The sequence below is a fragment of the Silurus aristotelis genome (genome assembly GCF_946808225.1).
Source record: "Silurus aristotelis genome assembly, chromosome: 7".
Lineage (NCBI taxonomy): Eukaryota > Metazoa > Chordata > Actinopteri > Siluriformes > Siluridae > Silurus > Silurus aristotelis.
This window is the reverse complement of record NC_139580.1, coordinates 6639344-6653036: the sequence shown is the minus strand read 5'-3', so window position 1 is coordinate 6653036 and position 13693 is coordinate 6639344. Positions and strand designations below refer to the sequence as shown.

General features: G+C 35.6%; 1 protein-coding gene across 2 annotated transcripts in view; it reads right to left on the bottom strand.

The window, feature by feature from the left end:
- Nucleotides 1–8563: 8563 nt before the first annotated feature.
- The window catches only part of LOC310729451 (DEP domain-containing mTOR-interacting protein-like), a 7162-nt gene continuing 2032 nt past the window's right edge, over nt 8564–13693 (bottom strand). For both annotated transcript variants that reach the window (XM_083547623.1, XM_083547624.1), the window contains exons 3-5: nt 12704–12774; nt 12459–12563; nt 8564–10505 (exon numbers count right to left, since the gene is read on the bottom strand). In XM_083547623.1, coding sequence (XP_083403749.1) covers nt 10377–10505; nt 12459–12563; nt 12704–12774 — 305 coding nt within the window. In that variant the 3' untranslated portion in view covers nt 8564–10376. The remainder of the gene's footprint in view (nt 10506–12458; nt 12564–12703; nt 12775–13693) is intronic.

Below are 13693 nucleotides of genomic sequence, written 5' to 3'. Positions count from 1 at the left end.
GGGGATCTCTAGGTGTGAATGTAGATGAGCATGGTGATGCCATGTGCCAGACTGATGGTGCTTACATTACATTTGTTCCCAGGATAGGGTCTGGATCCTGACCAGGCAAAGCATCTACTGGAAAAGAACAAATGAATAAATGAATGAATATTCCTTTTTAATAACTGTTCTCAGATGTTAAAATATGCATGTGAAAAAGCATTAATTAGATTATGAATGTGCATCAGTAATTACTACATTTGTGTTAGCAGACACAAAAAAGACTAATAAAAAACCTGTTTAATAATTCAGGAATAAGACAGGAATATATTATTTGTTGTCCCACTTTTATACTTTTTATTTGTTTATATTTTAATTATAAATGAAGAATATTTAATTAAATTTTTATTTAAGATGAAACGGTGTGAGGCTGATTAATGCTTTTTCTGTTCTGATTATTGTATTCTTTTTTATTACTTTTTTATAATATTCTTTATTATAAATAGTTGCCTTTTTATTTATTTTGCTTATGCATTATCAGTGACTGAGTGACAGTTTGACACGTGCCAGAATTTTGCCTCACGGCCCTTACACACCTGCAGCCCATGACCAGCCATCGCCAACTCATCAATCACATATTTTGTGTGTATATACTGTATATATATATATCCAGGGTTTATTGAAGTATCTCCATTTGGACTCTATTTTCACTACATTTCAAAGTCAAATATCTTTTTTTAAGGTATTAAAACTACATTTTTTGTTGTGGTTATAAACCTAACTGGTTGAGCTGTTGAAAATAAGGTTTATGGGTTTATGATAATTTTAATAGTAATAAAAGTTTACAATATTTCATCGATAATAATCGCATGTCTTTAGTTAACTCACAATTGATTGCAGCTTAGTTGCACATTTGTATCTGTTTTATATGTACCTTAAATTAATACATTTCAAATTTGTATTGATACTTTATGCAGATGTGTTTATTATTAGTAAAAACCAAACTCAACATAGAGCATAAAGACAAAATATTCTTGTAAATGATTAAAGTAATTATGGTGTTTTAAATTAATTTTTAATTATCAGAACACCAAACTGAACTTTTACTATGTTTCCACACAGACGGGTTTAATTGCCGGATGTTTGCACCCTGGCGGATTTTGGTGCCGATTTGAGACTTGACAGATCAGTAAAACAAATGTTTTGTGTTTAAAAAAAAATTGGAGTTTATCTTTTTTTTTTTTATCTGAGTAAAGAAAGGCAATTAATGTGAAATGAATAAGTAAATGTGTGTGGTGTTGGATGTTTTCATTTCGCCTCTTTTATATTTATTCATTTACAATTTTTTAATAAAAAATAGTCACATGCAATAATCGCGCGTTAATAAAATTTGTGCTGTTAAGATTTATTTGCGTTAATGCATTACTTTTGACAGCTTAATATATATATATATATATATATATATATATATATATATATATATATATATATATATATATATATATATATATATATATATATATATATATACATATATATAGTATAATAATTACAATTATTATTACACCCACAAGCAAATGGGGTAACAATCAAACAGCTCACATTTTTTATTTATTTTTTGCTTATCTGTACCCTTGCAAGCAAAGCACTGTTATGTAACCTGTCTAATACAGAATTTAGTTTCTGCTTTAGGGTATCCTTGTGAGATTATTTGCAAGTACAGGAGGTGAATCACAAGAGCAGAAAACTCCAGATGAAGGAAGCAGAAAGATAAGAGCACGAGAAGAGCATTAGGATGAATAGTGGGTCCACGGGGTACAAGGAACCACAACAATAATATTTTTGGTGGAAAAACTCCTTATAACGTTAGTAGGCTTTATCTAAATTAATCAAAAAGGGACTATTATACAGTAATTCCAAGGTCAGAAGATGTTGGTGTCTTAAATGTAATAGTTTGAATGTCAGTACTGAGGCATTCTGGCATTTACAATGAATTTATTTAGAGATTCCCTCCAAAAACTTGGCATACAGTATGGGCGTCTTGTGAATCACAGGAATGCCTGCCCAAAAAAGGTTTGTATACTGCAACTTCAGCCCTGTGAAGCTGCAGGCTAATAACAAATCTCTCTCTTTCTCTCTTTTCTGTTTGCCCTCCCTCTCTGTCTGTCACACATGCTAGATGTGCCTGAACAGGCTGAGAGCTGAGTAGTGGAATGCATAGTTCGAGATCACTCTGAGTGCCAGGTCACAGCCATGACAGAGTAGGAATGACACCCCATAAATTCCATCACTCACTTTTCCTTCACTTTAAGGTTTCCAAGTCTAACTCAAAGTAAGACATCAAAGGAATGTGCAATAATGTGCTTATAAAATTCAGCCGTGGGTAAAAAAAAACGTTCGGACTATATGATGTGGAAATCTTTAAGGAGGAACAAGACTCAAATGGGAGCTGGCCCTCTTCTGGGTGACACCAGAAGATTGATTGCGTTAAAAATTGCATTATTATGAAGATAAACAAAAGTGTGTTATGAGTATGTTCATTAAGAAAATATGAGCAGAAGGACGGATCCACTGTATCATACTGTTTGTATATACGGTATAAAAATAAGCTTTTCAACAAGTGTTGATAATAATGTCCTCATTTACATTTTACTCCTTAGATTGAAATTTCCTTGGAAATACTAATTACATGATAAAAAAATAAATAAAAGGTTCTATTTGACAAATAAACTGTTTTCAAGTGTTTCTTCAATCTCCATAAAGTTGTTCCTGCACCTACTGGTCAAAATTAGAACTGCAATTAACATTAAGAGGAGCCCACTGGAGTGGGAATCATGTTGCCGCATGGAACTCATCTTTTAATCTCAATCTTTCTTCTTACAGTTTTAATTTTTCAATAATCTTCTTCTTCTTCTTCTTCTTCTTCTTCTTCTTCTTCTTCTTTTTCTTCTTTTCCTTTTTTCAACTGCTCCTATTAGAGGTCGCCACAGTGGATCATTCATCTCCATACACCCCTGTGCTCTACATCTGCTTCTTTTAAATCAACTGCCTGCATGTCTTTCTTCAACACATTCATGAACCTCCTTTTTGGCCTTCCTCGTTTCCTACTTCCTGGTGACTCCATCCTCAGCATTCTTCTACTGATATACCCCATGTCCCTCCTCTGCACATGTCCAAACCATCTTAATCAGGCCTCTCTCTCTTTGCCCCCTTTGTCCTACATGCGCTTTCCAACTAAAAAGATCATTTCTAATCCTGTCCATCATCATCACTTTCAACGAAAACCTTAACATCTTCAGCTCTGCTACCTCCAGCGCAACCTCCTGTCTTTTACTCAATGCCACTGTCTATAAACTTTCCCTTTCACTTTTGCAGATACTCTTCTATCACAAGTCACTCCTGCTATCACTCTTCTCCACCCACTCCACCCTCTTTTCTTCACTTCTTTAAGACACTCTCCATTACTTTGCACTGTTGACCCTAGGTGCCTGAGCTCCTCCACCTTCTCCACCTCTTCTCCCTGCAATCTCAACACTCCACTGCCCTCCCGCATATTTACACGCATGTACTCTATCTGGCTTCAACTGACTTCCATTCCCCTTCTCTCCAGCGCATTCCTCCACCTCTCCAGGCTCTTCTCCACCTGCTCTCTACTCTCACCACAAATCACAATATCATCCGCAAACATTGTAGTCCATGGAGACGTCGTCTGTCAACCTGTCCATCACCACTGCAAACAGGAAAGGGCTCAGAGCCGATCCTTGGTGCAGTCCAACCTCCACCTTAAACTTTAATTCAAATAATTTTAATTTGTATAGCGCTTTAATAAACATTGTCTCAAAGCAGCTTTACACAGATAATGTGGTAATAAAAAATTAATATGTTCTTTATAAGTGTAAGTTTGTCCCTGATGAGCAAGCCGGTGGTGACTTAAACCAGTCTGTCGTTCCTACTGCACACTTCACTGCTGTTACACTGTCCTCATACATGTCCTGCACCACCCTTACATACTTCTTTGATGCACCAGACTTCCTCATCCAATACCACAACTCCTCTCTCGGCACCCGTCGTACGCTTTTTCTAAATCCACAAACACACAATCAACTCCTTCTGACCTTCTCTATACTTCTCCATCAACATTCTCAAAGTAAATTAGGCATCTGTGGTGCTCTTCCTTGGCTCTGTTGCTCACAGATGGTCGCCTCTTCTCTCAGCCTGGCTTCCCTACTACTCTTTCCCATAACTTTATGGTGTGTCTGATGAACTTAATTCCCCTGTAGTTACTGCAGGTCTGCACATCTCCCTTATTCTTAAAGATCCATACCAGCACACACCTTCTCTATTCCTCTGGCATCCTCTCACCTTCCAAAATCCTTTTAAACAATCGTGTTAAAAACTCCACAAACATCTCCATGCTTCATCTGGTCAAGCCGACTTTCCATTCTTCATCCTTTTAATCACTGCTCTCACTAATCCTATCCACTTTTTGCTTCATCATCTCCACACATCCAACCTTCTTTCTCTCATTTTCCTCGTTCATCAGCTGCTTAAAATACTCCTTCCATCTTCTCAACACACTCTCCTCACTAGTCAACACATTTCCATCTCCATCCCTTAATTGCTCTAACTTGCAGCACATCCTTCCCAGCTCCGTTCCTCTGCCTGGCCAATCGCTACAAATCCTTTTCTCCTTCCTTAGTATCCAACTTCACATACAGCTCCTAATATGCCCTTTCCTTGGCTTTCGCCACATCCCTCTTTACCTGCTGCCACATCTCCTTGTTCTTCTGCCTGACAGCTACACTGTCCTCTACCAACACCTTTCAGTCTCCAATCTCCTTAAGGTTGCATCTCCTACATAGAACATAGTCCACCTGTGTGCACCTTCCTTCACGCTGATACTTCACCCTATGATCCTCCTTCAGCTTAAAATTAGTTTTCACCACTGCCATTTCCATCTTTTTAGCAAAATCTACCAGCATCTGCCCTTCCACATTCCTCTCCTTAAGGCCCCATCACCTCCTCATCACCTCTGGTCCTTTCACCTACATGCCCATTAAAGGCTGCCCCAATCACCAATCTTTCATTCCTAGGTACATCTTCTACCACTTCATCTAACTCACTCCAGAATTTTTTCTTCATCTTCAACTCACAACCCACTTATGGAGCATAAGCACTGATTACATTTATCATCACCCCTTCAACTTCCAGCTTTACCTCCACTACACTCATACTAAACTTTTTCTTCAGGATCACCCCTACACCCTTTCTCTTTCCATCCACACCCTGATAGAACAGTTTAAACCCACCTCAAATGTTCCTGGTCTTACTCCCTTTTCACTTGTTTTAATCTTAATAATAAAATTATATATATTTCTGCTGATATGATATGCAGAATCAGTTTGGTAGAATTTTTTTTATGTATTGCAAAGATTATGAGAGGGAAATGGTGGGTTTCAGGATACATAATGTCCTTACTTTATAATACTTTAGAAATGTCCCTATAGAAATGTTTGTGCACCATGGTGACCTTGTTTCGAATGAAAATCTGTGAGAAACCGTAGTCTCTGTTTCCAAAAAAGAATTTTTCGGGTCTAGTTTCAAGTCTTTTCCTGTTCCAGGTCCAAGGTTTATCAACAATAGGTTGGACAAAAGAAACCTCTAGCACAAGTCAAATCTATGGTGAATGACCTAAATGAAGTCACACGTCCATTGTTAACCCATGCAGTGGTGACTCAGGGGTCAAGGTTTATTGCTAGTGACAGGAAGCAGTGCAAATACATGAAAAAAAAAAATCTTTAACCATTAGCTAGATTGGACTTGGGTTTACCACAATATTAATAGTCTTCAACATAACTAATAAATGTCTTAAGGCTTTTATGCTAATAAGATTTTTTGGTTCTTAAGGTTGTTCATTTTACATGAGATAGTTAATAAGGTTAACAATTATACGGTATCATTGACTGCCACATACCAGATTCAGTTTGCACTAAAAAGTGTTCACATACAGTAGAATTCTACACAGTAATACATACAATGTTGATTAAACAGTCAATTATGATCAGCCATGTGTTCCATTTGAGTTCAGCGTTGGCCCTCAGTAGTTCTGAGTCAGAAAGAAAAACCAATTTATATATATATATATATATATATATATATATATATATATATATATATATATATATATATATATATATATATATATATATATATATATATCGCAGAGCTGAAGATGTTGAAGTTTTCGTTGCAAGTGACGACGATGGACAGGTTTGGAAATGCGTTTATTAGAGGGACAGAGCATGTAAGACGTTTTGGAGACAGGGTGAGGGAGCAGAGATTGTGATGGTTTCGACATGTGCAGAGAAGAGACATGGGGTATATCGGTAGGTGAATGCTGAGGATGGAGCCACCATGAAGGAGGAAAAGAGGAAGATCAAGGAGGAGGTTTATATATGTGCTGAGGGAAGACATGCAGGTAGTTGGTTTGAAAGAAGCAGATGTAGAGGCCAGCGGGGTGTGGAGATGGATAATCAGCTGTGGCGACCCCTAATGGGAGCAGCCATAAGAAAAAGAAGAAGAAGAAGATATAGTGAAGACTTTACTTACAAATATTACAAAAATTATCTAAGATGAAGGAAAAAAATAAATAATATTTATGTTTTTATAGACAAATAATATCAAGATGTAGATTACTTCAAACCACCAAAAGGTAGGTACATTTGAGTGTGTGTATAAATGTGTGTGATCTTGATGCAACACAATCAACTAGAAAGCAAAAAAGAATGCATGTGAAATAGGGCAGAATAAATAACCATCTCTTTTATATGTTATCTGAAAGTTTGTGTTTATCTTTGTGTGTATTGCTAGCAGAATATATGCCAGGATTCTTAAGGAACAACCTTAAGGCATTTTTATGCAAGTTTGTGATGCATTACTGCTAATAAACAGGTCACTCAGTGTGTGTGATACACTACAGAGACGAAAGCACTGCGATACTGGACATTTCCAGCCATATGTGGTTGTTCATGAAGTTCTTGAAGCTGGACATAAAATGATAATGAAGCCATATTGCCAGCGTTAGTAATGGCAGGAAGTGGCGCAATTTTGTGAAGGAGCCAAACAATGTATTGTGAACAAATTGTATGTTAGCGCACTACAAATCATATTTCTGGTACAGAATGAGTAGCCACAGTGACACTGCACTAACTCTAGTTTCTTTTTGATTCCTCTGGCATGGTTGTGTGTGTTCTAAAGTTTAATAACAATAAAAAAAAATGTCTTAAATTGAACATGAACATCTGAACATGATTAAAAGGCCAAATGTCTGAAAATGTGTGCGGATCACATCAAAGATCAAATTTCCCGTGGGCTCACCACCTGCAGGAGGGACCGTAAGGGACGGTGCTGTGAGGATTGGGCAGCAGTCGAAGGCGGGGGCCTGCTTAGACTGCTGCCCCCGCGACCCGAATTACGGATAAGCGGGAGAAAATGAATGAATGAATGAAAGATGACTGATTTGTTGACGTAGGTGACGTTGGGTTAAAACATTACATTTATATACAGTGTAGTTTGTGTTATCATCCAAAATGTGTTATTATCCAAATGCGATCCTTAACTTTTATAATGAGTCTATATTTTTCGTTTTGCACGTAACTTGTTAATATCTTAAACGCTGCATAGTCGTGCCAACATACCTTTGCTTTTTAATCTAAGATTTTCTGACACGAGTTATATTCTTTTTTACATAATATTTTGGATTGTATAATATTTAAAAGTAATATTAAGATAAATTAGAAAATATTTGGCAGAGAAAAGGCTGGTGTTTTTTTGTTCACTAAAAGGGGCTGCATTATAAAATGTATAGTAATACGTGTATTTACGAATTGAGTAAAAGTCAAGCTAAATCCAAAAATATACAAATATCTAATAGTAATAATGTAGTAACTGTGTATTGGACTATATATGAAAATGTAGCATCGATTTGTAAAAACGTGTATTAATTTACCCCTCAAGCATCCAGGAAACAGTATAAATAAAGATTACACTGCCATCTAGAGTTTGGGGCACAGGAAAGCATAGGTTTTATTTGAAATCATATTTTAGTTATTTTTTAACTCATTGTGATATATGTATTATTACTAATGAATCATTCATTGCTTATAAATCATTGGTAACCAGGTTCATTATTTGTAATCATTTATTAATGTAAAAGCCATTGTTGCCCATCAAATAAAGGTAAAACAAAGAATTTCAATAATGTTTTTATGCCATTTGTATACAATATTCAAAATACCATTTAGTTGGAAATAAATGCCAGAAAAAAAAGAAATAATTTTCATTATGTTTCTTTACATATTACTTATACTTTAATAAGGCATTTATAATAAACAAAACTAGAATAAATTAAAGCTGATATTACTAAGGGTAATGAATTAAATGGTTTATTATAGTAAAAAAATTAAAGCGCTTTAAAGGTGTATGAATATTTTTTATTGTTATTTGTGACTTTTTTCTGGTCTTTGCAAATGCTATAATTACAGCACATTAATAACCAGAGTACCAAATTACTGAGCCAAATATATGATGTTCAAAAGATTGACAACTTTATTTATTCATTCAATAAAGAGTTCAGTATGTTATTAAGCGGAGATTTATAAACTGATCTACCAGAGCACTGTTAAATTCTCATATTTCACTCGTACATTTTATATAGAAATATAAATACAGTTTGTTTAGTTTGATACTGAAAACTGCCATCAATTCATTAATAACTACTGATATATTGAGGGAAATTAATAAATATTTATCCTCTTATTTTTAATGTCCACTGCATAAATCCACTTAAATTTAATACATATAATGTGTGACTTTGTACTTACAAATATATCTAAAAAAGTGTGTATTTATGAAAGATATGTGTAAAAAAAAAATATATATGTAGACAATGGAAATTGTACACATCTATGGAAAGAATTACTACAAGCATTGGTAGACCCCCTTATCACGAGCTTATTTATTTTATTTATCTTATTTGTACAGCTGAGTAGTTAAAGGTGCCCAGCCTTGTTTAAGGGCAAGCTTGGCAGTGCTGGAATTTCAACTCTTAACATTCTGAATAGAAGGTCAAGATTTTAACCACTGAGCTACTGCTACTAAAAATATGTACAGAGATGTAAATTTCCAACTTCTCTATAATAAAGTTAGGAGATTAGTGGGTCAATAAAAGAACCTGCACCTTTTTTTATGTGAGTTGTATATTGTATGTTTGGGGTTGTTGTTTTACTGAAATGTTTTCACCACCTTCATGCCATCTTGATGATGAAGATTAAATTATCTTCTAATGCATCCCAGTATGCCTCTCCATTCATGCTTTAGACAATCATGACAGTCCTATGATATATAAAGCTCCCACCCCCATGCTTCACTGTGGATATGTTCTTTTTAAGAAATCCTCCACAACCCTTTTCTTTCCACATAGTGAGAGCTCTACTATTGGCAAAGAGCCCTGTGGGTATGTGAGTACATGAAGATGCTTTTAGATGGACATGTCTATGCTTCTATTTGTGCTTCACAGAGATAACTGTGTAACTGATACGTACAGGCCATCTAGCAACTCAGTTTCAGTGACTGCTGGCTTTTTTCTTATTTTCTCTATCATAAGTCTGAAGGCATGTCATGAAATCTTGAATGGCACACCTGTCCAGGAACAATTAGTCGAGCTTTCCATCTCCATATTATCAACCTAATTGTTCTGACAGGAATGTTGAAGTTGTTTCCCCTGCCTATGCACAGCTATTTCCATTTGAATATTAATAATGTTGTACCTGAGAGCTTTCAGAATCTCATTCAACTTCACCATTACAGTAAAATATTTTTATCTAATGGTCTTTTATGCTACAAGGTGTCATTTACTCAAGGACACTTTCATGTAACACATCTATTTATATTCTATATGTAGTGTCCGAATACTTTTCTCTCATATCGCCATTTCAATTATATACTGTGTGCTGTCTGGTGCTTAGGAATTCATATGTTTTTGAATATATTTCTATAAGAAAAAAAGAACAAAAGACATTGTGTGCAGATTTTAGGTGGAAATAAGCACTGAAGGTATATTACATAACAAAACATCTGCTGATGTCTCAAATCTAATCACTGAGAACCATTTTGATGGTATAGCTTACCAATGTATCATGTTAGAAACTCTATATAAATGTTTTTTGTTTTTTTTTTGCATTAGACAAGGGGTCAAATATAATACACTTTGGCCCTTTTTTCTTTTGAGTAATGTAAAACTCTAAGGTCACCATCTAAATCTTATTGCAGCTCACAATATTGTACTTATTTCTCAAATTTTTTTTTATTTTTTGAGAGTAACTCCTTTAGTTGTGTCCTCAGCAGTCGAGTGGCTCCATCACCTCCATGACAACAGTACGAGGCCCGGTGAGGATAAGATGGCTGACCGTACGATAGTCCATCTCCAAGGCGTTCACTCCATTTACACACAGTACAAACTGACACACCTAAACACACGCATCCATGAATATTTATCAATTTTGGGTTTACATTCTCATTTTTTAATGTTAGGCAAATTGTTATGTCGCTGTTCTGTATATGATATGTTCTGTATATTATACAATTTTTCAGCCACTGAGAATTACATTCAAGCATTCAAATGTAGGCATATAATGTAAAAAGATCTACATCTAACTTTACTCACCATAAGTTTATCCCAAGAGCATTGCCAACACTGTATATGCAATGGAATGATGTTACTTTCCCATTATGTAAAAATACAGCATTAAACCGTAAAACAATCTGGTTACATAAGTATGTACACTCTTTTATAATGGGGTTAGGGTTATTGGTGCATGTATCCAGAATTCATCCCCAAAAAGAGTTTACAAAGCAAATACAAGACTGTGGATGAGGAAAGAGGTATGATCATTTCCAAAACATTACAGAACATTAGGACACTGTGAAGGCCATCTTTAAAAAGTGTAGGAAAAAGGGAGTACAGTGACATTACTAGGAACAAGATGTCCATCCAAAACTGATAATAGGACACGAAGGGAATTTATCAAAGAGACTGCAGAGAATCTACAGCAAACCTAACGGAGCGCCTTGCAGGCCCTTCTCTGTTTTGGCATCATGTGGTGGAATGAACTTGTCTGAACAGCAGAGTTCCTGGCTATCTTCAAGCGGCAGGTGAAGACCTGACTCTTCCTAAAACACTTAAACTAACACTTTCCAAGTTTGCTTTGTTAAAAAAAAATGTATAGAATAAAATCAGCCTACAACTCTGTTAAGAGGTTAAGTTTATAATCTAGGGTACCAGTGAAGATTTATTCTTTGATAGAGACACGAAGCACTTTCGCACATTGCTCTGGACACGGGCTTCTGTTAAATGCCATAATTAATGCTGTTGCAAATACCTGTTTTTTGTCCTATTTCATCTCAAAATGACTACATATGAAGAAGCTCTTTCACACCAGGTTTATGCAGGACATGCTTGAGCATTACATACACATTATGTGTGAATTTCTTTTAAAACAACGCTTCATTTCAAAAGCCCCACTTTCAGTCTTATCATCCCACTGAAAATGCAAAAGATCGCAGAATATTGCAATATATAGGTGTGTGTTTGTATGTATGTACGTAAAAAATTATAATAATAAATAAAATAAATGGCTTGGCTCTCAATCGATGATTAGGTGTGGCTTCTAGGGTGGAATACAAATCTGTGCCACTCATGGGCCCTTAAACAAGGCCTTTAACCATCTGTGGTCCAGGGGTGATGTATCATGTGCAATAAACCAAGCTTCCTAACATCGCTGGGGTATGTGAAATAATTTCACTGTGCTGTAAAGCCACCCTTTAAATAAAACACTGTTCTTTTTACTCGAAGGCTAAACTGCCATATCTAGACTTATTACACTGCTCCGGCCACTAAAACATGATACATTACCGCTAAATTCAACCCCCAAGCGAGCAAAATGAACAAACAACAACACAGTGGAGTCACGTTTATTATTATATTTAGAAAATACCAGTTTTTATGCCGGTCGTATCTTTTTATTTTGTTGTATTTATCCGCCACACCTTAAAGGCCGGCCATGAAAATATTGTCCGACTTTAATCCGGTCCGTGGCGCAAAAAAGGTTGGGGACCGCTGCTCTATTCCACAGATGCATTATGGGATTATTAGTAAACTTTAAGGTATAGCTCTGCAAAAAGTTGCTCCTGCATTATTGAATTGAACTACTGTTTATTTGTTCCGTACCTGTTTGATTGATATTTTCACCTTATTTTTTTTAATCATTTGTTCTTGTCTTTTGTTGCCAAATCAAATGTTTTTATCACAGAAATTTCACCTTAGTGAGTTTCAACCTGTTAACTTACTAACCACCTATAGAATTAAATTAACATTTTTCCACACACTTGGTCATATTTTTCCACATTTCCCTGCTTCTTACCTTCATTCCAACAGCAGCAGCTGGTCCGCTTGGATCAACAGCCTGAATGTGGCACGGACTGCTGCCTCTCACAACAAAGCCCCAGCCCACAGCATCCCCGACAATCTACACACGATCATCCATATTCTTCTGTATATTATTATAAAACACGTTTCAATCCAGAAAAATAAAAAGTGCCTGGACCGATAAAAAAAAGTGAAACCAGGCCTGCAGATCACATCATGTTTAAAGTGTATGATACTCACAGTGAATATCCTCTTTAGGTATTTCCCTCCAGGTGTCTGCAGCTCTTCAGGACTCACCTGCCTCTTCAACACTTTAACACACACATACGCTACTTATAACCAAACAGAAGTAATATATTGTCCTGTTATTGCAAATTATTACATTCATTTGGCATATTGCACTATTCAGAGCAATTTTTTTTTTTTTTTTTTTTGGGGGGGGGGGGGGGGGGGTTTGGGGGGGTTCTGCACTGCATTGTTTTTTGGAACCTCTTCAGCAAATTATATAAAAATTATAAAGTGTATATCAACAACATCCTTTCTTCCGATCAAGGGCAGAACTATATTCAAGCCATTCATAACTCACATGCCTTCTTTCCTGAACTTTCTACCATCCCATGATGGAAATGAATCAATGGTTGAAATGGTCCGACTTGAATACATTTTTTGCAGACATTTCCATTTCTCCAATTCTCCTCATCCGAACGAGTGACATTTGACTGCTCGAGTACCAGTTCTCCATCAGCAATATCTGTTTAGTTATCCAGTGTATTGCGACGAAATGTCATTTAGACCGATCATCTAGTTTTTCTCTTGTTTTCATAAAATACCAACAACGATAAACTAATGCACAAAATAGATGCAACCTATTCCTTAATTCTTATTTTGTTCTTAACTTCAAATCTGAAATTCCTCAATAGGGGCATAGGGGGCATAGAATGTCACCAAGTGTTACCCCTTCCCCCTATATTACACCCCCCATATATATTTTGCTTGGATCTTAATATAGAATAGACAGAGAGGTGAAATATATAACTACTGTATTTTTCACATACTAGCCTCCTGTACTTATAGGAAGCCCTGAATATAAATTAATTTATACCCTGCATTAAAAAAAAAAAAAAAAAAAAAAAAAAAAAAAAATATATATATATATATATATATATATATATATATATATATATATATATATATATATATATATATATATATATATATATATATAATATT